Source organism: Schistocerca serialis, chromosome 2 (assembly GCF_023864345.2).
Source record: "Schistocerca serialis cubense isolate TAMUIC-IGC-003099 chromosome 2, iqSchSeri2.2, whole genome shotgun sequence".
Taxonomy (NCBI): Eukaryota; Metazoa; Arthropoda; class Insecta; order Orthoptera; family Acrididae; genus Schistocerca; species Schistocerca serialis.
Window position 1 is genome coordinate 247,179,002 of NC_064639.1, and position 26,388 is coordinate 247,205,389.

Sequence of the window (26,388 nt, forward strand, 5' to 3'; positions counted from 1 at the left end):
AATTCATTGATGCATATACTATTTTCCAACTTCTGTGTGTTCAGAGGTCTTTTTTATTCTCCAATTTCGTAAATTTTCGACAGATGTGTACAACAGCCCAGTATGATCACATTGAGTAACTGTGCCTGACTACCTGAATAATATGAAATATCTAATTTAATTTTCCACTTCAAGGCATAATTCCATGCAGTTTTTCTGTAATTGGTTCTTGTGGTCATTGTAAGTACACATAGCACATCAGCTTAGCCTAGGTATCTTTGTATTCTAACAAATAAGGATGCAATGTAGGACTGCGTGTTAGTATTTGATTTTCGCAAATCCTGGCTTGTGCAAAGTTCTAGCAGATGCATTACATCACTGGATGGGTGACAGTTCAAGCTCTTTGCCATGTGTCCCTTCAACATGTATTGCTCAGTAGTTTGTGGCTGTAAATGATTCTCTTGTCCAGATTCGTATCACTAATTTCCGTCTGCACCTGTCTATATCAGAATGACAGACCACGTGGGTGGAACACTGTCCACATACATTTTTCTTTTTAGGGGTATCCTCTCCTCACTTTGTAATCAATGTTCAATTGAAAATACGGTGGGTCATGGAATTCAATTGCTAATTTGCATTTCTTGGAGGCTGAGTTATCTATTTTGTTTTCTGGAGCTATGTCTGGGGGCTAGTAGGTTGCAGTCACTATTGTGACTCATCCAGATGGTTCTATCTTACTGTTTTAGTTATCTGGTGTAGTTATAGGTGGGATTGCATGTAATTGTGTGATGTTTACACATCAGAGTATATTTAAATGTTCTCAGTATGTTAGCTTGAGCTTTCATCTCTGTTGTGACTTACTTTGATGCCAGTCTCTGATTGCAAAATAGGCTGTTTGTTTTTGTAACTGTCTAGAGAGGGTAGTAAAGTTCAATGTTTTTATGAAATAATGATAAAATAAAAAGTGTTACATTTTTAAATTCAAAAGTACAGCTGTAAGCAATCAAGCTAATATACCAGCCTTTATGTCCCTATTATCTACAACATTTTAACCTTTTCCTTGCTACCTTCCTTTCTTCCTTGTCATTGTTTTGTATCTAGTTATGGTAATCTATAAAAATATAAGTATGTTCTGTCTTCATGAAGGACAGTACCAGTAGATGGCCACACAGTTTATACCATCTGTCAACCATGACAGAAATGAAGGTTTAAATGCTTTTTAACTAGCAAAAATATTTTATTAACAGAATTTATGGTATATTTACAATAGTTAGCAGCTCCTGACTTCACTGTCATTTTTGACATTGGTCCATACTAATTACTTAAATTACAAGTTGTGCTGAGGACCAATGTACTCTGATAAATTCTATAGTACAGTGGGAACAACTAGGATATCATTTTAATTACCAAGTATCATGTACATTCTGAGACTTTCCATGGTAGAGTGTAACTTGTGTTTCCGTGAGGATGCCAGACAGGGCTGAAGTGATAAAAAGCTTAAGGTCTTTAACATAACCAAAACAATAAGCACAGGAAACAATTTCGTTGACCAAAGTTCCTTTACTAATGCTTCTTTTGTTACCAAGGAAATTTCCAAAAAGAGATGCTGCCTCAACTATTGTGTACCAGTAGCATTAAGGATAATATCATGAACCTGGAACAAAAAGAAGTTTACTTAAGACACCAACGCAGTTACCACGAAATACAGGTAATAAATTCCACATTGGATCCCAGAACTTAAACTATTTACTTCAACCAAAGTATCTCCTCTACAGTAAAGAAGAAAAAATTTTCATTTCAGCCATGACAAAAAGTAAGCATCCTGAGACAGTAATAAATTGAATTTAAGTAATAAAGCAATCAGCAGCATTTTAAAAGAGACCGTGATTAAAATTAACTTTGATGGTTAAGAATTCGGGGAATTTCAAATGAGAAATGCTATTGCATGTCATATATGCTGCCCTCACCTGCAAGAACACTTTCACTAGGTCCACATTAGCATATGAGCAACATTTGCACTAGGGGGCTCATATAGTATGTTTTAAAAATTTCATAGTTTTTCTTGGACAGCCAAAAGCTTTCACCTTCAGTATCCATCTCTCTGGTGTTTATGCCCAGAGCAGCTTATCCTCATTCCACACATCCTGTGTAATCACCCTCCAGATAGAATGCCATCAGTGGTCACCAAGGTGGTGGCATCTTCACTGGGGCATACACTTGCTGGCCCTCAATGCACTCATGGAGTCTACTGTCTGCAGAAATTAGACTGCAGAGGGGATGTCAATGTAATATTTGACAGTCAAAGCCAGAGGCTTAAAGATTCAAGCATTGGACTAAAAGACATGACATGGAACAGAAAATGTGTGTGCCAAAGAGACAAGAGATATGAAACTGACAGATTAAAACTGTATGCTGGACTGAGACTAACTCTGGACCTTTGCCTTTCATGGGCAAGTGCTCTACCAACCGAGCTACCCAAGCACAACTCATTATCCATCCTCACAGCTTCAATTCTGCCATTACCTTGTCTCCAGTCCCGAGTTAGAGTCTCGGTCCAGCACACAGTTTTAATCTGTCAGGAAGTTTCATATTGGTGCACACACTGCTGCAGAGTGAAAATCTCATTCTGGAGACAGACTGAATGGAGTAGAAAATGGGCTAGAAGGCAAAGTCAGAAGACTTTCTGCAAAACAGCATATGTATTTCTTAGCATGCTCTTTCAATCATCTCCACATCTGTGTTCTAAAGTGTGAATACTGAATGACCCAATGGAGACTTCCAGATGATAAAACATTATGAGTTCACAATTATCTGACTGATCCCATGATTCTCAAACTTCCTGAGGCTGCCTCTGTTTAGCAGTTTTGTTCCATTATCCCTGTACTCTGTTCTTCAGGGACCTGAATTTACCATTGTACCATATTTGTCATCTCAATTTGTAAGTCACCTATCAGTGATCAATGCTAGTTCACACCCCTACTAGTCCTTGTCTAGAGTGCCAAACATCACAATCTTGCTTTGAGATGTCCTTCAGCAGTTGCTAGCATGGAGCACAATAACTGGCTGCTGTTCTCACAGTTGCCCACAGCAGAACCTGCCATAGTTTCTTAGTGTTCCTGGGCCATTGAGAAGATGGCAGCTCACCAACAAGATTGATTGTTCTTAACAGGAAGGCCTTTGTGGGGTGCTCTGAGCTCAGCAGCATGACAACAGTTAGTCTAATGGGACACATTCAGAGCAAAGCACAACACTTAAACTGTATTTGGCCATCTTCTTTGGGTTTAAAAATTTCAACATGTTCAGGTGCAGCTTGACTGGACACTTTTCTATTGTGTCAGGTTGCAAAGTATTTTATTGCTATAATTTAAACTGTTTTACAAAACACTTGTCTTTACTTTGCAGGTGTACAACATGAGTCATGCTCTGAAGTGTGAGGAATTTATAGGCTGCAGAAACATGCATTCACCTAGTTTAGTCTTTAAAAGAAACTCCAATATGCTTGGTCTGGATATGATAGGAATAAATTACTAAGCTAGTATGTCTAATCCTCCACATTGTTCGAGATACTTTAAGCAATGCCCTAGAAGGCTAATATTAAAATTTGAGATTTAACTGGAGCTCTCATTCTAGCACTTTCTGAAGGAGTTACCTTTATGTGCTCTAGGCACTATTGATTGTGCAAAGTGAATACTTAAAGCTATTAATTCGAAATGTATGTTGAATTTGAATTATGACCACAAGAAGGAATGCAGTTCCTTATATAGGTATTTTCCTTAGTGTATATCAAAGCCCTTTTGAAATAATGTGTGCCTCTTCCAAAGTATTTTGATTTCAGTATTCTTTAAGAATTTTATAAGTATTAGGTAAAAAATGAAATGATCGTGTGACATTGCTGGCTGGGAAACCCCATCCAGGGTAGTTCAGCCACTGGGTGCAAGTGTTATTTCAGGTGACACCACAATGGGCAACTTGTCCATCAGTGATGATGAAATGATTAGGACAACACCCAGTACATGAGTGGAGAAAATCTAACCCAGCCAACAATCTAACCCAGGCCCGCAAACACATTACCACTCAGCTAAGCAGGCTGATATAAATATTACATTATCAATCATGATATCTGTTGTGAAGTTTTGTAAAAATTGAATTTTAAAAAATTAATGGTACATGCCTCATTTAATTCGTCTCCAAATCAGAAAAATTGGTCTAAGCAATGAGTCATGAGGAACCATCAGTATGAAGTATTAAAGGACTCAAATAGGAATTTATCTGCTTCCAGAAATTGACAGTTGTAACAAAGTTTTTACCAGATTTGGATGATTAGTTCTGTAAGAGCATTTGCAGTATTATGCACATGATTTTGTCTAACACCGAGTTATTAAATTTAAAGTTTTAAATGATCAAAGAGGGGTCAGTCTCATGGAGGATGAAAGGAGAAAGATAAGCAGTACATTCTTTGTGCTGTATCTGATTACTGTTTGCAGGAAATAAATGAACCATATAAAGAATAAAAATAAGAATTTTTAAAAGAACAGATTTTTTGTATGACAAGCTTTTTACATAGTACCCTTACATATTTTACTAAAAGTTGGTACAACAGCAATAATCATGTTCATTTACATTGAAGTTATTGATCAGAATTGAAGCTATTCAACAATATTTTCAAGGGTCAGAAATATGATTTTTGATTTTTCAATCCCTACTTGTGGTTAAAGGTTACCCTTTCTCTTTATACTGAGCTGAAACTGCAAACAACTTGTTTCCATACACAGTGGAATGAAACTGCTGGGGAAAGAGGGTTAAGCAAAAAGACAAATTAGAGCCACACTGTCCATGGATGCAAGACTGCTAGTTTTTGTGATTAGACTTTGGTCCTTGGTCTCTTGTGTTATATTTCATATAGAAGTAGTGAATTTTATCTATAGTTCAGATCTGATTGCAGCAAGGTCATCATGGGAGTGAATGATTAACATTAGGTCCTTAGAATACAGTGATCCTAATTTGTGGTCTGAGGAGAGCACAGGGACAACTGGACAAAGTTGTAAGGGTAATTTCTGTCTGTGAAGGCCTCAGAGAGCCATCACATTTGGAGAGGGGCTGCTCTTCACTACAAAGAATGACCAAATGTGGTTAGGCTTGCTATGGAATGGGTGGAAACTGTAGAAGTGGAGATACCTTTGATGGATGGTAGAGGAGGAGGAAATTAGTGTTTAACGTCCCGTCGACTACGAGGTCATTAGTGACGGAGCGCAAGCTCGGGTGAGGGAAGGATGGGGAAGGAAATTGGCCATGCCCTTTCAAAGGAACCATCCCGGCATTTGCTTGAAGCGATTTAGGGAAATCACGGAAAACCTAAATCAGGATGGCCGGAGACGGGATTGAACCGTCGTCCTCCCGAATGCGAGTCCAGTGTGCTAACCACTGCGCCACCTCGCTCGGTGATGGATGGTAGACTATGTGAGCAGAAGTACTGATGCTTTCATCCTCCACACAGAACTTAGCATTGAGGAAGGTGGCTTGTTAGACTGAGAATGACGAAGTGAAACAAATGGAGGAGAAGCCGTATTCATAGTCATCCTTCTCACACTCCATTTGTGAATGGAATAGGAAAGTGAGTATGTGGAATCTGTGGAACCTGGAGTACCCTCTGCCATACACTAAGATGGCATGTAGAGTATAGCTATAGAGGTAGATTTCTTTTTTGGGCATTTTTCTGGTGGTGCACACCATATCAGTTGTTAGAGGCTTCAGCAATGATGGAAACTTATGGTGAGAACTAGCGTTAACCTAGTTTACACAACATCTTGTGGTGTCTTCCCTATCAGAACCAAGTCTGTAGATTCTTAGACTGATGCTTTCCACAGTACAATACTGCCATCACAGTCGTGTTTGCTGCTTGCCTCAAGCAAGCCTTTTATAGGACTGCACTGCTTGACATGACCGTTGCTATTGTGCATCAAATACAGTTGCTCAACTGATCAGGAAATAAAGCAAGGCATACCCAACAGCTGCCAGCTGCCCTTCCTCTCTCCCCTCTTGAGAAAATATTACTTTCAAATAGTGAACGCTTCTCCTGCTCCAAAACCCAGACACTTATCAATTCAGTGTCACGGATATTGACTGGTAGCTAGTTTACAAGAGCCATTTGTAGCAGAAAGTCAGGTGATGTTTTGCTGTTCACCACTATTCTTGCAACTGAAAATGCTAGATAGATCTGGCTTTTAAAGATTTCCAATATGGTTGTAGCTTCAGTTTATGTTTATTCTAATGCTACCAACCAGTGTCAAACTACGGAACATGGTAAGTTACATGCCTAACAGCAAAATACTAGGTATAAATCTGTAAAATTTGCAATGGATTACATTGTAGATGGTAGGTATGCATTCTGGAGTGGTAGCAGTACTGTGTGGTGCTTAATAAGCAGTGTATCCACAGTTTTGAGTTTCATTTTTATGAAGTTATTCTTTGTTTCTTCCACCAATCGTCTTCAATGAAAGAGATGAGATCTACCCATCTTATCTTCAGCATTCTTCTGTAGCACCACATTTCAAATGCTTCTATTTTCTTCTTGTCCAAACTATTTATCGTCAATGTTTCACTTCCATACATGGCTACACTCCATATAAATACTTTCAGAAACACTTCCCGACACTTAAATCTACACTATGTTAAATTTCTCTTCTTCAGAAACACTTTCCTGGCCATTGGCAGTCTACATTTTATACCCTCTCTACTTCGCCCCTCATCAGTCATTTTACTCCCAAAATTGCGAAACTCCTTTACTACTTTTAAGTGTCACTTCCTAATCTAATTCCCTCAGCGACACTCTGCTTAATTCGACTACATTCCATTATCCTCGTTTTGCTTTTGTTGATGTTCATCTTATATCCTCCTTTCAAGACAATGTTCATTCCGTTCAACTGCTCTTCCAAGTCCTTTGCTGTCTCTGACAGAATTACAATGTCATTGGTGAACCTCAAAGTTTTTATTTTTTCCTCCATGAATTTTAATACTTACTCCGAATTTTTCTTTTGTTTCCTTTACTGTTTGCTGAATATACAGATTGAATAACATCGGGCAGAGGCTACAACCCTGTCTCACTCCCTTCCCAACCACTGCTTCCCTTTGATGCCCCTCGACTCTTATAATTGCCATCTGGTTTCTGTACAAACTGTAAATAGCCTTTCGCTCCCTGTATTTTACACCTGCCACCTTCAGAATTTGAGAGAGAGTACTCCAGTCAACATTGTCAAAAGCTTTCTCTGAGTCTACAAATGCTATAAATGTAGGTTTGCCTTTTCTTAATCTAGCTTCTAAAATAAGTCGTAGGGTCAGTATTGCCACACGTGTCCCAACATTTCTATGGAATCCAAACTGATCTTCCCTGAGGTCAGCTTCTTCTAGTTTTTCCATTCGTCTGTAAAGAATCCACGTTAGTATTTTGCAGCCGTGACTTATTAAACTGATAGTTTGGTAATTTTCACATCTGTCAGCACCTGCTTTCTTTGCGATTGGGATTATATACTTCTTGAAGTCTGAGGGTATTTTGCCTGTCTCATATCTTGCTCACCAGATGGTAGAGTTTTGTCAGGCCATCCGTAGTTCTAATGGAATGTTGTCTACTCCCGGAGCTTTGTTGTGACTGAAGTCTTTCAGTGCTCTGTCAAACTCTTCACGCAGTATTCTATCTCCCATTTCATCTTCATCTACATCCTCTTCCATTTCCATAATATTGTCCTCAATAACATTGCCCTTGTATAGACACACTATATACTCCTTCCACCTTTCTGCTTTCCCTTCTTTGCTTAGAACTGGGTTTCCATCTGAGCTCTCAATATTCATACAACTGGTTCTCTTTACTCCAAAGGTCTCCAATTTTCCTGTAGGCAGTATATCTTACCCCTAGTGAGATAAGCCTCTACATTCTTCCATTGGTCCTCTAGCCATCCCTGCTTAACAGTTTTGCACTTCCTGTCGACCTCATTTTTTAGACGTTTGTATTCCTTTTTGCCTGCTTCATTTACTGCATTTTTATATTTTCTCCTTTCATGAATTAAATTCAGTATTTTTTCTGTCACTGAAGTATTTCTACCAGCCCTCATTTTTTTACCTACTTGATCCTCTGCTGCCTTTACTATTTCATCCCTCAAAGCTACCCATTGTTGTTCTACTGTATTTCTTTCCCCCATTCCTGTCAATTGTTCCCTTATGCTCTCCCTGAAACTCTGTACAACCTCTGGTTTAGTCAGTTTATCAAGGTCCCATCTCCTTAAATTCCCACCTTTTTGCAGTTTCTTCAGTTTTAATCTACAGTTCATAACCAATAGATTGTGGTCAGAGTCCACATCTGCCCCTGGAAATGTCTTACAATTTAAAACCTGGTTCCAAAATCTCTGTCTTACCATTATATAATCTGATACCTTCTAGTATCTCCAGGCTTCTTCTATGTATACAACCTATATAAATACGCAATTCTCTCTCCATGACACTATGGTGGCCATTATGCTCTTTCAGGCCCATGTGTTTCATATTACATCAAAACAAGTACAGGTGATATGTTTAAGAGGTGGATGAGTACAATATCACAAAGTCAAATGTCTGATGCGACTGCATTGCAGTAGACTGACAAAATGAATAACTAATGTCTAAACATAACACAGTACTGCTATTGGAGATTAACATTTCAAATGTTTATTGCATACAAAATTTATCACCATATATCATTCACAATCCACAGCTTTATGTTAATCATAGTTAATATTTCTTGTGCTCATATTTAATGCCCAATATGCTAAGGTACCAAGAACATTGACTTTATTAAAATTAAGAGTTTGTGGCAGATAGGTTAGTACAGTGATAGCAAGCTACAAGTAACATATTGCTAGCATTTACCTGTACACGTGGATGTTGCGACAACATGTAAACTACAGCATTTGCAACATCCTCTGCTTCAAGGCAAGGTGCTATGTCGAAGATGCCTGGTGTTATTTTTTTGGAATGAGAGAAAATTTCTGTCTTCACCAACCCAGGGGAAACTGCCTGCAAATTAAATACGTTTGTCTATTTTACTCCACTAACAAAAGACAACAAATTTAATTATTTTTAATCTGTAGCATTGTCAGCAAAACAAATTTTTAATCTGTAGCATTGTCAGCAAAACAAATTTTTAATCTGTAGCATTGTCAGCAAAACAATCTCTACATTTTCAAGTTTTCAGTCTAGTAGAGGTATTTTTACCATGTTTTTCTGCATTTATCCTCAGTCTTCAAGTGAAGATGGTTGCTCATTGTATTCTTCAAAAACTATAAAGGCTTTCTCTGAAAATTACATAGAAGGATCAGTGTTTGGCACTCTAGGTATATTTTTCCATCATGGGGAGAAGTGTTGGCAATGAACACATCTGAACTTTTTGAAGATAATCAAGTAGTGACCAGTCAGGGATACTGAACGAGTTGAAGCAGCAATGGGCACTAAGCTACACAGGGCTGGGAAAGCAAACAGGAAAAACACTTAATAGTTTTGCTAACATCAAGGTTATCATTTCTCAGAAAGGTACTAGAACCATGTGATTCAGATAGTTAACATGTAGAGGACCTATAAGTTTAAACAAATAGCTGACCAGTCACTAGAAAAATTTGTACCTAGCAGAATTGGTAATGGGTAGCTGTTCCCCTTGAGGACAAACACCAGAAAGCTTCAAGGAACAGTACCTACTGCACAATAGTTACAAAACAAAGCTTGAATTCACATAATTTAAACATTCCGCTGTTAGCCAAGCAATGTGTCAAGCCTTAAAAACTGCTGGAGCAAAATATCTTTACCTGTACAAAATCCCAAGAAACGTTTGTTATTTTCATATTAATGTCAGAAGCAGAAAAACCAGTGTCCAGTTTTGTGGGAATGAGAAGCACAAAAAAGGAGCAAAAACAAGACAGACATTGAATTTGGTCTTCAAATATTCTTTCACAAATGGAAGTCTAAGAATGTTGCCACCATTTAATGCCCATGAAACTACTTAGACAAGTGATCATAGTCAGCACTATTTACACAGGAAAATTATTAACATAAGCAAAGTTCAATAAATCCCAGGATCCAGTGGAGATTCCACCCATTTCTGTTCACACTATGAATTAGCACCACTGTTAACCATAATCCACCTCAGAACCTTTGACCAGAGAGATGATCTAAGATAACAGGAAACTGGGAAACATCTGCAAAAAGTGAAGTCTGACTTACATAACTACCATTAGATACTATGTTTATGGTAGCCTTAGAATATATCCTAAGTCAAACATCATAATCTACTTTTAACAAAATAACCTTTTCCTGAGTAGACAGAGGTATCTTTACTACAGAATTACTGGAACCATTCATGTCAATGTTTATGAGGAACAGTGTGTGGACATATGGAGTGGAACAGCCACATAGGCTTTACTACTGTTAAAGCAAATGGCAGGCTACAACTCAGCAATAAGACATTGAGAAACTGCAGCTTCTATGGCCTGTACTAGGTTACTTCTGAAGTGTGTGCACAAGCTACTGTATGTCATGTCTAACAGATGACAGCAAGGATGTACAGGAAAGGGTAGCAGATGTGGTCTGACTGGAAAGGAGGTGACAAATTTTAAATGTCAGCCACTGGTAGAAACCTGCCAGACTTATGAAAGAAACTGCTTAAACACTTTAAGAAACTGACGCCCAGCACATGTGCATCTGTGCATTGATGAGATGGTGCAGGGGTCATGCTTTTGTAACATGCTGCTGGTGCTACAAATATGCATGGGGATCTGCAGAAATTTTTGTAAGAGGGGGGCAAGATTCTAAAACTGCCACTTTCAATATAACTAATTCATTTACTGTGAAAACTTTCCATTCTTCAAAAACTATGTTCAAATGATTGATAGGTGTCCCCTTTATGCTAGGAATCTAAGTCAAGGCATTTGTTTGGTCCCTTTCTGTAGCTCAGTATGAATTGAACAAAATGAATAAAACAAGAAACAACTTGTTTCTTTCTAGGGAATTACCAATAAAATATGGTGTACTACAGAGCTCAATCTTAGGTCCACTACTCTTCTTGATTTATGTGGACGACTTAGTTGAATATGCGAGTCCCACAAAAACTGTCCTGTTTGCCAATGACACCAGCATATTGCTCACTGGATCCAGTCCAGAAACTTTGTGGTCCACAGCAGAAAGTTCTATGAAAAGACTTTCTGAGTGGTCCACAAAAGACAAACTCATTATAAATACTGAAAAAAGTGTGTCGATTTTCATTTAATTCCTCCAGCTAATCAAATGTCTATTCAAGCCCAATTAAAAAATGATCCCCTAGAAAATGTAAATGTCACAAAATTCTTGGGTCTTTGGGTTCAGCAAGACAAAGTCGGAGACACATATAGATAACTTGTGTAGGAAACTATTGTCTGTGTGCTATGGCCTAAGAATTTTAAAGGCTACAACAAACAAAAAAACAGTACTGCAGGCATATTATGCACAGTTCCACTCAATCAGATGTGGGATCATTTTCTGGGGATACTCACAGTGTAAAGGTTTTTAGAATGCAAAAAAAGAGCTTTAAGAATAATTTGTGGCCTTAAAAAGGAGGCCTGTAAATCCCATTTTACTGAGCTTGGTGTCCTAAACGTTCTAAGTTTATTCATTTATGAAACTATCTTGTTCACTTGGGACTACCTCCTGAAAACAGGCAAACTGCTACAGAACAAAAGTGTACACAACTATAGTACCAGAAGGGAATCAAATATACATCAAAAATATCACAGGACAACCACCTATTAACATTGGTGTAATACTACACAATAAGATACCAGAGGAAATAAAAAATACTACTCATCCAATATTTAAAGCTAAACTAAAGGCATTTCTAATAGAGCACTGTTTCTATTCTGTCAGAGAATTTCTGAGTAAGTGACAAAATTAATTGTAGTAGGTACCTAATTTTAATTGCTAATACTATGTATTATTGTAACTTATCTTTGACCTGTCCAATATCAATTGTACAATTTGTGCTATATGATAAAACTGGACCAATAAAAAATCACATCAAATCAGATCAAAGGAAATGATCAAGACCCTGAGGACACTATTTCAGTACAAATCTGTAAAGTTTTGTGACTATTTTGACAACAGAAGAGTGCTAAAATTGTCATCGTACCAAGTAATCTGCAAAGTTTCCCATGGGCATTGTGACAACCAAAAAACCAAAGACATCATTACTAAAGTTACTGTTCCTATCATGCTATGCTGTGTAAAATCTGCAGTTTGGTACAATTGCAGACAATCACTGCTATAAATTCGTGAGAATTTTGCTATTAATGTAAGAACTGTGACCAGGTTCCAAGGTAGTGCAAGTGCCTCTCTTGCCACATTGTGCACACCTATGCACATGTGCTTAATGTGTCTGGCATGTAACAACACCACTTCAGTACACACAGGTACTGTATTGTTATGGCACCAGTGTTGACAGAGACAAAGCACAAAATATTAGTGGGTCAAAGTCTACCAACTTCAGCCTATCAAGAATTGGGGAGTTCTGGATCAGGACATCATGAAGAAACATTATCTATCCTGTAGGTCTCTTACAAATAGAATTAGACAAAAACAGCTCTTCAAGAAATGTACCAACAACCATTCTTGCCGCACTCCATTTGTGAATGGGGTGGGAAGACCCCTTGATACAGGACAATAGGAAAGTTCTCTCCCTCCCCTTTTGTAATAATTCAGACTAAACATATAACTGAACAGAATGAGCCCTCATTTTTTTTATCAGAGCTGTACATGAAATTAACACTGAAGATACCGGCATAACTATGTACCCAACATACTTCTGGGTCAGTGTAGTAAAGGGGCAGACTAGATTGTGAGGCAATTTCAGGAACAGAGATGGAGGCCTTACATGAAGTATGGTATCCCATGCCAATTGGTTTGCCTCTTGTCAGGAATTACAATCTAATATGGACAAAGCTTCACGAATGGGTTCTCAACACTAACTACTTTAGGCAACAAGACACAGTCCAGTCAATCAATTCACAGTTTAAATTACCAACAGCAGGCAACTGACCTATGCACTATGCAGTGAAAGTTGTTTGGAAACTCTAAATATTAGGAAAATAATGTATTCAGCTGAAAAGTCTCAAATCTGCACAAATCATTATAAGAGAAAGTGCCAACAAATGTACGAGGATCATTTAAAGTATTGAGTAACCCATTGTTATGCATATTTTTATTTTTTTAGACACTTTACAGAATTCTGTCAATTTTCATTACAACTTTCACTTTGCTGCTCACATTCCCTCTCCTCCTCCCCCTCCCATTTTGTAAATTGTGAACTCCTTGTGGTAGAAATCCATTCTGGCTGCAGGAAGAGACTGACCTCACTTCCTGTACACCCTCCAGCTGTTTCTCCACAGAAACAAAGATTTTGATCGTAAAGTGACAGATTTAGACTATAAGGACAAAATAGAATGCTTACACACCCAACTATACAAATTTTATCCACAGTACTGTTCCACTGCACAAGTATCTTCCCACAGAGTTCATCACAAAGCCCAACAGGGTTTGAAAGTGTCTGAATGGAGTGGAGAGCACTTCCAGTCGATTAAAGGAAACCTATCAGAATGCAACACACTGCGTCCCAGGAGACACTGCCCGTAACTTTTCCAGAACACTGCACTGTCCTTACTCTGTTTTGATGACTCCAAATGGTGCTATTCCACACTTTGGCCTTTTAATCTGAAATCATAATATACTAGCTTACACCTCTTCACAATATTTCCAAAAAATTTTCTTCAAAATCTCTGAAGCTTCTTGATAACTAGCAGTTAACTATATTCTACAGCAAATTTTGTGCAACTTCTTTTGTAGAAGATTATACCAGTATGAACAGCCAAACCAGAATAAAAATTTCAATATGCAGGGATTTGTGTTCCATCAATGTCAATTATTTGAAAAACTGCACCTGTGTACAACCTATTTTTGAAGGTAACCCATTTAAGAACTGCAACACACTTAAGAAAACTATAGCATATCAGATAATCTAACCAGCAGACTCACCAGAGTCAAATGAGCTATTGGCCACAAAGCTAATCATTTGTGTAAAATAGTTAATATTGAGATATACAGTCCTTGCAGAGTCATTTCTCAAAACAAAAATTGCAGTGTGTTACTTTCTTCCATTATTCATTGCTGGAACCCAGATGTGGCATTTCAATGAAGTTATTAAATCACAGTGGAATGTACAGCTTGTGACATTTGACTTATTACTGCAGATGGATACACCAAATATATACTTGGTCGTACTCTCGTAAAGTAGGCACTGCTTGCCTTTCCACTGTGTTTTGATTAATTAATTGAAGCTCCAAATTTGAACCATATTGACAAAGAGGGAAAATCGAAAGATACACAAGAACTTCCATTTTTGGAAATGTGACACTAGGTACTCTTACTGCATATTGTTTGAAGTAAATTTTTAGTTTTTGCAAAATAGTCAAATTCATGACACCTGTCAATCTGGTGGCCATATCTGTCAAATACTATCAATTCGTTGGCAGCCAACGCTTTGGCACTCTAGATTCATTAACATTATAACATTTATTGTATGCAACAATTTTTCATATGAATAATGGGGTGGCTTGAACCGATTCTCTGATAATTGTTATCTGGTTTTGGCTGCTAGGTCTGGGGGACATTCCCTTGTCAGCGACATTTCTATCTTCTCTAACCCATCAACTTACTTCTTGAGGAAGTGATTACATGATTGCTAAAATGCTCACTTTTCATATCCATGTTCTCATCTCTGCAGTGCATCGCTAATCAATGCTGGCAACCATTCACGTGGCTCCACAGGTACACAGAGGTCTCGCATGCATTTCAACAATTTTTCCTCTAACAGTTAGCTCTTATGACAGCACACAGTCTAAAAACAATAGACATCTTCCATCTCCCCACCCACAGCTGTCCCACCCCTTCACCAGTGTAGTCAAGGCATTAAACTGAGAGGTACCTCTAAAATAGGATTCAGCAGAAAGAAACTACATCTAAAAGCAATTAAAATAGACTAACAAAGATGACAAAGTGGTCAAGGAGGTAGGGTCAGGCATCCCCCAGACTCAGTATGCAATGGGAGCTGCTCCAACCCCAACCACCTCACCCCTGTCAAGCACCGAAGGTAGCTTACAGCCTTTTATCTGGAAATAAAAACCACTTTCCCAGAGAAAACTGAGAAACAGATCAACTGTCCATCAATCTTCTGCCAACATTTGAGGCAAAGAATTCAGATGGCCATGCTTAGCATGGAGGGACAGAACAAGAAGCTTCACAACTGCACTACAGGGGTGGCTTATTACATAAAGTAACTTTATAGCTTAGCCTGGTACGACCGATGCAGAGGTAACATAGGACAGTTTATTCCATCTTGGCTTCTAGGAGGAACAGAAGGAAGAGCACCATATAGCAGTAGCCTCCTTTATAGCCCTGCAAATCTGCACCTGGAATTGGCAAAACCAAATATTCTGCTAGTTCATTCCATGGGATATCCACATGACTTGCAACACAGGTAAACACAACCAAGCAATCATTATGACCAAGTTCACCAAGAGGGTGATGTATAACAGACCACAGGTTTCCTGAAGTAATGTCTATCTACAGCCTGAAGACCGCTTACTGGGTAACTACATATTAAAATTAAACCAAAGTAAAGGGAAGCCTGTTTAATAAAGTGGAAGGCTCTTAACCACTATTAGCTCCTCTGTAAAAACACCAAGTTCCTGGCAACAAAGGGTGTTCCTGGCAAGCAGGAATCATGAAAGAGTATCCCAGCTTATCCATGGTTTTAGAGCTGTCAGCATAAAAGATTGCAGTACACTACTATTTAAGAACAGAACATAACCAACACCTAGAGATCCTGAGGGTGAGACCTTAGGACCTCAAAATGGATCAGTCCTAATGTGTGGATTGGGCACCAATCACGGGGATGTGCAGGAGAAAACATTATCAGCACATTCCAGGGAAAAGTGGCTATGACCTTAGCAAAGTGCAGTGAGGTGCATTCCAACTGGTAATCCCATCAGAGGACGAATATCGGGAGGTTGACACCCTGCATTTGTAGAAAGTATGGGATACATACAATACGAAGAGTTGGTATCATCAGAACTGCCACATCTCAGAACTGAAGACTTTAGACACCAATTCAGCAAGGAGAATTGTCTATAGGACTCGTCTGGAAGGCATCAATGGCTAGACAAACTCCAGAATGATGACATGGGTATAACACTTTCCAAGCTGAAGACCCCACTGGGCAATAAACCTGGCAATTCTAGAGCAGTCTGGATGAGATCAAGGCCCAGTAAATATGGAGAAGAGTAGCATGAATTGCACCCAAAGAGGCATGTGCTAGGAAGCGGAAGTGTTTAGCTTTCACATGCAACTAGCCTACTCAACTATTATCAGTAAGCAAAGTCAGCTTTTTATCAAAAAACGGTACACTCAACTGGCGCTACCACCCGAATATGAAAACAAGACTAAGCACTTCGCACAGAACGTAAACAACCAAGAGTAACTGCAAGGAGCCGTAGCAGCCGGTGCAGCAAGCTTACCCCAACGCGTATCTTGCTGCCTCTGGCGACCAGATCTTTGCGTAAGCCTTCCAGCAGCGTATTGACGGCGTGTTTGCTTGCGTAATACATCGCCAGGTCGCTGTTGTACGGCGGAGAGTGAGCAGCCAAGCTGAAAAAGCCGGAAGATGTGTAAGTAGGTCGGCCAAAATAGGCTGCACGTATTGTCGCATTGTTACAAGTGGGTACACAGTTCTATCTTATCAACAAATGTAGTCTTTTTCTCGCGCAGCCCCCGGAAGACTTCATTCTAGAGCTTTAGTATCAACTAAAATTTTAGATACGATGGCAGCATAAAAACATGGCGGAAGGAACATTTCTGTGCCTTACGACTATAACGACTATCAATCATTCCACCTAAGTAAATTTTCACGCAGTGCGGTTGATTCAGAAAACGGGTGTGTGGGTACCGCACGCTCTAAGCCAAAATCACAAAAATTAGTGGGTGGTCATTTGTGCATCTTCGATTGCTCGTCATCAATTTGCCTGTGTGCAACACCTGTGCGCATCCATAAAAAAGTTGTGCATCTGGTGGAACAGCGACGGTTTCTTGTACTACGAATTACTTCCCCGAGGTGTAACCATCACTGCTGATATTTACTTTCAACAACTAAGACGTCTTGCAGACTCAGTCCAGGGATAACGACCAGGAAGCCTGCGTGAAGTGACGCTACTCCGCGATAACGTCCACCCACATCCTGCCTGACAAAACACTGTACAGGAGTTGGGAGGTCATTCTCCACCCACTCCACTTTCACCTGAACTTGCGCCCTCAGATTTTCGTCTTTTCCGTTCTGTCCAACAACCTTCAAGGAGCTTTCTTTCCTGATGAAAATGCGCTCCTAATATGGCCCGAAAAGTTCTACGTGATTTCTACATTCGGGGAATCTTAAAGTTATCCCAGCATTGGCAGACTTAAATAATGGAAGAATATACAGAGTCTTCAAAAAATCATCCGATTTTAAAAATCAACTTATTTTGGACGTGAGCATGAACAACGTACCGTTGACAAGAGCAAACTAGTTTTACATGGTTTCCCCGTAGGTAGCATTGTGCGCCCACTTCAGTTCTAGTAAAAATTGTCTCAACAACAGAAAGCATTGTGTGTTCTTTTCGCGCAGTGTGGGTCAGTATTAACTGTTCAGCCTTACTTTCGTACTCGATATGGTGCGGATCCTCTTACAGCACAGAGCATTAGACGATGGCACGAGGAATTCCGAGAAACAGGTTGGTTGTTTAAAGGCAAATCGCCGGGCTGTCCCCGAATGTCTGACAAACGCATCCGCCAATTTCACAAGCAGTTCGCAGAACGCCGTTAGTCATCCAGCTAGACAGCTCAACATGCCCCCAATGTCCGTATGGCGTTTGTTGCGTCGACGTTTACACATGAAACCATACAAAATTCAGCTACCCCAAGCTCCTCAAGAAAGTAGCAACATGTGGGGTTCAGCAGTTTCGTTCTTGGCAAGATGGAGGGTGACAGTTTTATTCCATGCTTATTGTTCAGTGACAAGGCAACATTCCATTTAAATGGAAAGACAATCGTCAGTGTGAGAATGGGGGTACAGAACAACCAACTGAAGCTGTAAAACATGAGTGACTCTTCAAAATTTAATGTGTTTTCTGCAGTTTCACAGAAAAAGGTGTACGGTTCATTTCTGTTTGCCACGAACACTATCACAGGAAGCACGTATCTCAAAATGCTTGAGAACTTTCTTTCCCACATTCTTGGAGTGATTCGAACGACTTCATTTACCAACAGGATGGGACACCACACTGGCATCTGGAAGTGCGGAAATTTTTAAATCGAAGGATTACTGAAGGTTAGATCGTTCACACTGGACCGAATGATTCAGTCTTGCGTTACTGGCCTCCTAGGTCACCGGACCTGACTATGTGATTATTTCTTGTGGGGGTTTATGAAAGAGTGCCTCCGTTACTAACAAGGACATAGGTAACAGCAGCTGTGGAAACTAACTCAAGACATGCTCGCTGCAGTGTGGGAACAATTTGAATACAGCACTGACTATATGCCGTGCATCTCAAGGGGACATATTTGACACCAATGGAAAGGTATGAAAAGTTTCCCATTCATAAAAAAATTCAATGTATGTTTATTAGTTTCAGAAATACAGACGTGCCAAATCGGATGATTCTTTCTGATACTCCCTGTATTGTGAGTACTCAAGTCTGATGTGTATCTTATTTTTATTAAACGTATGGAAAATGCTACGAACTTCCGTTTGTTCTTTAATTACACCACCAATGCGAGTATTCCGTGTAACGTATCGACTTAAGAGCTGTGATTTGCCGCACGATTTTCTAATACAAAATGCGTGATGAAGCGGCTACCTGCTGATGTGGATGATGAAGCCGTCGTTGACACCTCTGGCCAACATGTCCTGCACTGCTTCTCTGGTGCAGATGCTCAGACCCAGCACATTCACTTCCAAGACGCGTCTCCACAGATCCGTAGGTGCAGCTGCAAAAAATAGAAGGGTTTTACGCTGAAGGAAGCCGTGACAAATGTATCGACTAATGACAATTTCCAGTATAGTGAAAGCAATTAAGGGGGAACGACAGGTTGACGGACGAAAATATTGCTCTAATTCAGGATTTTTTTCCCTCTGTACTGGAATGTAGTAAACAAATGGGGGTTTGCTGCAATGGCCAAAGCATACATTGAAGTTTTTATTGGCATTTTTATTGGAAAATATTTGTGTCTTTACTGTGTAATCGGGGCAGCTCTGAAAGGAGGTAGCTCGACGGTTGTCGCTGTAACTCCAGTTGTGATTATCCGAAACATTAAATTAACATATCACCCTCATACTTACAGAGTTTAGTTCATCGTAGGGATTTCCAAAAATTTTGTGGTCAATTATAAATATCTGAAAAAATAGCAATTTTTTTGGACCATCTTTTCCTGCCGAAAAAGAATTTAAGAAAATTCAATTTGGTTCAAGGGAGACAACCATTAAACAGAATGAAAATTTTAGCGAGGGCGACGACAACCATGCTGAAAAACTGTTTTGAGAAAAACGCGTTTAAAGTTTAAAAGGTATTTATCATACAGAAAGAGGGACAAAGTTTGAAACTTACGGGGCGTCATCAATGCCTGGTCCATAATTACTATCCCCCAGGTAGTGGATGACCGCTTTCTGCTACTTTGGCTTGGTAAGCCCTCCTTTTCGTCCTCTAAGCCCTTTTCGCCGCTGGCGTCTACCTCCATAGAATCAGGGATTTCATCGCCGATTTTGCTATGAAAGGCATTTGCATGTACATTACTGTAGTATAGCATACACTGAGTAGACATAAGGCCAAATTTGAAGCAATGTTTACAATTTCGCTTCGGCTGGATGTTATATTTGGAGCGTATCTCCGAATGAGACTATTAAAACTTTTGTTCACATTTCGAATAAAATCGCGCAAACAACGCTCGAGCAAATCGGGTTTTCTCAGATCGGTATTAATGGGAGTGAGAGCAGCGATAACGACTTGTGACAATGGCGTCTTGTGTTTGTAACTTTCCAGTTCATCGTATGCTTCAGCTTCAAACGCTCACAGAATCGTTACTTTCTGGAGTTCGCGCATAAAATTTGGGGAATAATTCAATTTATATACATTCTACTTCTGTAATAAAATCAATAGTTTTTGCGACAGTCACTCTGTCGTTTCCCCTTAAGCGATCGCAAACACTGACGCGTTTTTACTAGCCTGGTAATTTAAGCTATTTTACTGAACTCTACAAGATACGGGCGGTTCTAACACACACTGCAAGCTACGTCTAAACTAACGCAGACATTTATTGACAGTACAAACTTAAAGACATCAAATTAGCACACTTACGATAGAAATCAGAGTGCATGAAAGAAAAATTGAGAAATCTGTAGTCAGTACCATACCAACAGCTGTGTTCCACAGCATTTAGCCTAGGAGAAATGAAAACTACAAAACAAATATCAAATATTTACGTTACGATTAGTGACAGTGGTACCCCTAACCTATGACCAGCTGAGGAAACAAATTTTGCCCGGAGAAACGAGTAACAGTCCTCTTAAGCTAACGTAAAAGACGAAACCTTGTGTGGAGCGATTACATTTTTTGAACGAATTATCACTGTAGTAGCTATACGCATTGCAGGCGCCACCCATTGGTGGAAGGGCAGCGACTGTACTTAAGGCATTCGATTTATGAAGCATGCCTAAGAAAGTGTCCTCCCTGAATATGGTCTTTAAATCTGTAGGCCATACACGAGAAAAATCAAACAGCTGCGAAGAAACAGACTCGTTGGAATAAAATGGCAGCAGAAAGTCCTGTGGATATTTGTGCGCAGTCGAGCCGACGAAAATAAATTAACTTCATGTACACAACAAATTTGTACTCAGCACTTAGTATGTTATTCTTAAATTCGAACGGCACAAGACCACTATCACAAAATTCGCTGTTTTCGAATATTTATCACGAATGGAAATTCATACAAAGATGATAATCTATAACGGCTCTCATTCTCAGCAGTTGCGAGGTTGGGCAACTCATTTCAGATGGGCTGCCCATCTCAACAAATCCACGCGATGGCCGATACAAAATTGTAGCCACAGTAAAGAGTCGAATGTAACCTTTGACGATAGGATGTTAAGGAAATTTAATTCCTAGCTCGTGGGCGCAACAAGATACAATCTAGCAGAAAACCCAAAGAAATTCTGGTCGTATGTAAAGTGGCAAGATGCAATCACTAGCTTTACTGTACGATAACAATGGCCATGTAATTGATGACAGTGCCACTAAATCAATTACTAAACGCGGTTTTCCGAAATTCCTTCAGCAAAGACTACGAAGTAAGTATTCCAGAATTAGAATCAAGAACAGCTGCCAATATGATTAGCGAAGCAGCTTAAACCACTTAATGAAGGCAAGACCTCTGGTGCAAATTGCGAACCAGTCAGGTTCCTATTAGAGTAGCGCCACACTTAGCAATCATATACAACCCATAGCTCACCGAAACATCTGTACCTGAAGGCTGGATAACTGCCCATGTCACACCAATACTCAATAAAGGAAATAATAGTAATCCGCTGAATTCTAGACCCGTATCACTGACTATCTCCCGTAGGATTTTGGAACATATACTGTACTCTAACATTATCAATCAACCCTAAGAAAACGATTGGCAAATAACCAAAACAGTCAGGAAACATTGTCCTTGTAAAACACAAGGAACTCTTCAGCTTCACGAAGTAATGGGAATGCCAAATTTATTCTATATTTTTAGATTTTCAATTGGTGTTTGACACCTTTTCTCGTAAGCGACTTCTTGTCAAATTGCGTTCCTATGGAGTATCGTCTTAGTTATGTGACGGGATTCGTCATTTGCTGTCAGATGGCTCACAGTAATAACTAACGGAAAGTCATCGAGTAAAACAGAAGTACGAGTAATACCTGTTGTTTCCCAAGGAAGTTTCATAGGCACTTTGTAGTTCCTGATCTACATTACCGATTTAGGAGACAATCTGAGCAGCCCTATTAGACTGCAGATGGTGCTGTCGTTTATAGTCTAGTAAAGTCATCAGATGATCAAAACCAATTGTGAAAGTGGCAGTTGACTAAATGAAAAATGTGACGTTAGCGAGACCATCAAGACTATCTCGTGCATATTCACTACCTTGGCATGTTATTTTGAGATTGAAATCGTTAATCATTTGAACTAAACATGAAACCAGTCAAGAACATCCCTATAACATGTAGGATTTGTCACGGTCGATACTGATCAAGTTTCTTTAGTTTACGTACCGCCAAAAGTAATTGTCAAAGGGAATGCACCTGCTGACTATAGTAGTCTCAATAGCGACAAAATTCGTAGAAGCCCCAGAACAGACAACTGTACAAAACTATGCAAATCAACTTACAGGGCAGATGACAGATCCCACACGCTTGTTACAGTTAGTCGTGGTTTTCGTATCTGCCGCGGTTTCGTATCTTTTCTTTGCCTGTGTGGGTTAAGCCCTGACACTGCCCAGCAGCACTTCCTCCTGCAGTTTGCACTGTCCGTTGACATTTGTCTAACAATATGATTATAATGATTGGTTTGTTGGGCGATAAATTGCGCGGTCCTCTGTGCCTGTACAAAGCCAAAATGTTTACGAAGTCCAATTTTTTCCGTCCAGTCTAGCCACTGTTTGTTGGTTTGAGGTATAAAGGGGCCGAAGTACAGGGTCATCAGTCCCTTGCTCCTGACGCAAGCAAGGCTCAAGGTAAAAAAACACCCAAGGTACATTTGAGAAAGTAAAAGGGAAAGGAATTGGGAACCACACCTAAAAACGAATGGAATGAATGGAACAAAAAACGGGTAAACACAACTAAAAGCAGAAGGTATTAAAACCATAGAGCAGATGGTCTGTGCTGGCTGATCAATAATAAAGAGGATGAGCCAGCCACTCTGCAACACAAAATGTCCACCCCAAAAAAACAAGGCGAGATGAACACATGTAGGGAGAAAGACGGCCACCAAGACAAACAAATGCAAAGAAAGGGCGACAGAGTTAAAATGGAGGGAGGGTGGTGGCCTCAGAAGGCTAAATGCCCACCCTTAGATGGTACTATAAAAAACCCTCACGAATAAAATGTACAACTAAATCTGCTGTTGAGGCACTGTCACCCAACACCGAAGGTAGGGTGCTGGGAAGGTTGAAAGTCCGCCGCAGAGGGGCTAGAATTGGGCAGTCCAGCAAGATGTGGACAACAATCATGTGAGCCGTAATAAGATGGGTCCTCGCGACGGAGGAAGTAGCCATGTGTGAGCTGCATATGGCCAATGCGGAGCCAGCAGAACCACAGAATCCATGCGAGAGGCCTGCATGGAGGTCTTCCACACATTTTTAGTCTCCTTAATGACACAGTTTGTTGTGCTTACTGAGACTATGCCAATCCGTTTCCCAAAGCTGAAAAACCTTGTGGCGTAATAATGATCACAGGTCATTTACAGGGATGCTGGTCTCCAGAAACGGTTTCCGTATAGCCTGTTTGGCCAGACTGCTTGCTAGTTCATTTCCTGGGATTCCAACATGGCCTGAGCACACATACACCACGGAACGACTGGACCATTCCAGTGCATAGATGGACTCCTGGATGTTTGCTATCAAACGATGGTGGGGGTAGAACTGGTCGATAGCTTGTAGACTGCTCAAGGAGTCAGTACAGAGAAGAAACGACTTGACAGGGCATGAGTAGATGCACTCAAGATCACGTGAAATTGCTACCAGCTCTGCAGTGAAAATACTGCAGCCACCTGGCAGGGAGTGCTGTTCAATATGTTCTCCATGCCATGAACATACACCAAATCAACGTGACCATCAGCCACTGAACCATCAGTGTAAACCACTTTATGGTCCCAGTACATGTCAAGACTCGAGAGGAAGTGAGTGGAGAACTTCAGGGTTCACCGAGTTCTTAGGTCCATGTGAAAAGTTTAGGCAAAGCTTCGGCCTAGGTGAACACCATAGAGGTGTACATGAATGGGCTTCGAGTATAGATGGTAAAGGCATGGACTCCTCTTCAGACAGACGATATCTGATGCAAACTGCAATCTTAAGCCCTGACCTGGCATCCGATGCGGGAGATGAACTGCCGTCGGTTGGGAAAGGAGACAGTAATGCAGATGCTCACGGGAACTATGTATGTGTGCAACGTAACTGGCGAGCAGTTGTGCACGCCTAACCTTCAATGGAGGGACCCCAGATTCCACAAGGACGCTGGTCACCAGACTAATCCTAAAAGCTCCTGTCGCTAACTGAACGCCACAGTAGTGCACTGGGTCGAATAAACGCAACGCTGAGGGCGACGCCGAACCATAAACCAGACTCGCATAGTCAAGGCGGGATTGAACAGGGGCTCTGTAAAGCTACAGCAGCATAGAGCTATCTGTGCCTCCTGAGGGCATTAAGGTGCTGCCAGCACTTCCACTTAAGCTGACGAAGGTGAGAATGCCAAGTCAATTAGGCGTCGAAAACCAGTCCTAAGAATCTATAGGTCTCCACTACAGTGAGTGGATCGCCATTAAGGTAAAGTTCTCGTTCCTGATGAACATTATGACGCCGACAAATGTATGACACGACTTCGCAGCTGAAAACTGGAAACCGTGGGCTAGGGCCCTTGTGGATTAGATTTACTTTCATGTCAATTGATACATAGTGAGGAGGTGGTCCTCCAGGATGTGGAACATGTCAGAAAAACAACAATACATGACAAATATTTACAACTAAAACAAATAAGCTAATGTACCATTCCACAGGTCCCAGGTGGATTGATCGTCATTTTTTAATGACCACTATACGAGTCATTTTACAAATACTAATATACTGAATTTAAAATAAAGTTTATTTGTAAGTTAATAAATATGCAATACAACTACTATAATACTTATTTACAATGGACATATTACTGCACTGATACAGTGCAGAAGTTGTATTGTACTTAGATATATTTACACAAATCAGTTGGTTTTACTGAGAAATTCATCAATGGAGTAGAAGGAGTTGGCCACCAATAAATCCTTTAGGCTTTTCTTAAACTGAATTTCATTGCCTGTTAAGCTTTTTATGGCTGCTGGCAAGTTATTGAAAATGTGTGTTCCTGAATAATGCACACCTTTTTGTACAGGACTAAGTGACTTTAAATCCTTGTGAAGATTATTATTGTTTCTAGAATTGATTCCATGAATTGAGCTGTTGGTTTGAAAAAGTGATATTTTTAATGACAAATTTCATTAAGGAATAAATATATTGGGAAGCAGTAGTTAGTATCCCTAGTTCCCCAAACAGGCTTCTGCAGGATGTTCTCGAGTTCACACCACATATAACTCTTATTGCACGTTTTTGTGCCTGGAAACTTTAGCTTGGCTTGATAGATTACCCCAAAAAATAATCCCATATGACATTATGGAATGAAAGTAACCATAGTATGCCAGCTTTTTCATTTTTATATCTCGTATATCTGACAAAATTCTTATTGCAAACAGATTTGTTAAGACACTTCAGCAGTTCTGTGGTGTGCTACACCCAGTTGAATTTATTATCAAGCTGTAATCCCAGGAATTTAACACTGTCCACTTCTATCTACTTGTCATATGTTAGACATATAGTCGTGGGACACCCCTTACAAGTTCTGAACTGCATGTAGTGTGTTTTTTTTCAAAGTTTAGTGACAAAGAATTGGCGAGGAACCAGCGATTAATGTCCACAAATATTTTATTAGCCGATCTTTCTAAGACGGCACTTTATTTGCTATTTATTGCAATGTTTGTATCATTGGCACAGAATATGAACTTGGCATCTGGTAATGTTACTGATGAAAGTTCATTGATATACACAAGAAAAAGTAAGGGGCCCCAAAATGGAACCTTGTAGGACCCCACATGTAATTAGTTCCCAGTTGGATGATGCCTGATAGATTGATCCATGTCTCTTTCCTAACAACACCCTTTGTTTCCTGCCAGACATAAGATATGAACCATTTTGCAGCATTTCCTGTTATACTAATAATCTAATTTACTTAAAAGGATATTGTGATTTACAGTCAAATGCCTTTGACAGGTCACAAAATATACCAGTTGTCTGCAATTTTTTGTCTAATGAATTAAGCACATTTTCATTAAGTGTAGATAGCCTTCTCAATATCAGAGCCTTTTTAGAAATTCAAACTGTGACTGACTTGAGATAAGATGGTTATAAAGCCGAATGTACATTACTTTTTCTAAAATTTTTGAGAATGCTGGTAACAGCAAAATTGG

General features: G+C 39.8%; 2 protein-coding genes across 2 annotated transcripts in view; both read right to left on the reverse strand.

The window, feature by feature from the left end:
* Positions 1–1,195: 1,195 nt before the first annotated feature.
* LOC126456997 (dehydrogenase/reductase SDR family member 11-like) overlaps positions 1,196–26,388 on the reverse strand; it is a 604,547-nt gene continuing 579,354 nt past the window's right edge. Inside the window, exon 7 of the mRNA XM_050092964.1 lies at positions 1,196–1,548. The gene's annotated coding sequence lies outside the window, so the exon portion shown is untranslated. The remainder of the gene's footprint in view (positions 1,549–26,388) is intronic.
* Positions 1,196–26,388, reverse strand: part of LOC126456999 (farnesol dehydrogenase-like) — a 209,425-nt gene continuing 184,232 nt past the window's right edge. The window contains exons 4-7 of the mRNA XM_050092966.1: positions 18,960–19,089; positions 16,590–16,719; positions 8,872–9,018; positions 1,196–1,633 (exon numbers count right to left, since the gene is read on the reverse strand). Of these exons, the coding sequence (XP_049948923.1) occupies positions 1,595–1,633; positions 8,872–9,018; positions 16,590–16,719; positions 18,960–19,089 (446 nt within the window). The 3' untranslated portion in view covers positions 1,196–1,594. The remainder of the gene's footprint in view (positions 1,634–8,871; positions 9,019–16,589; positions 16,720–18,959; positions 19,090–26,388) is intronic.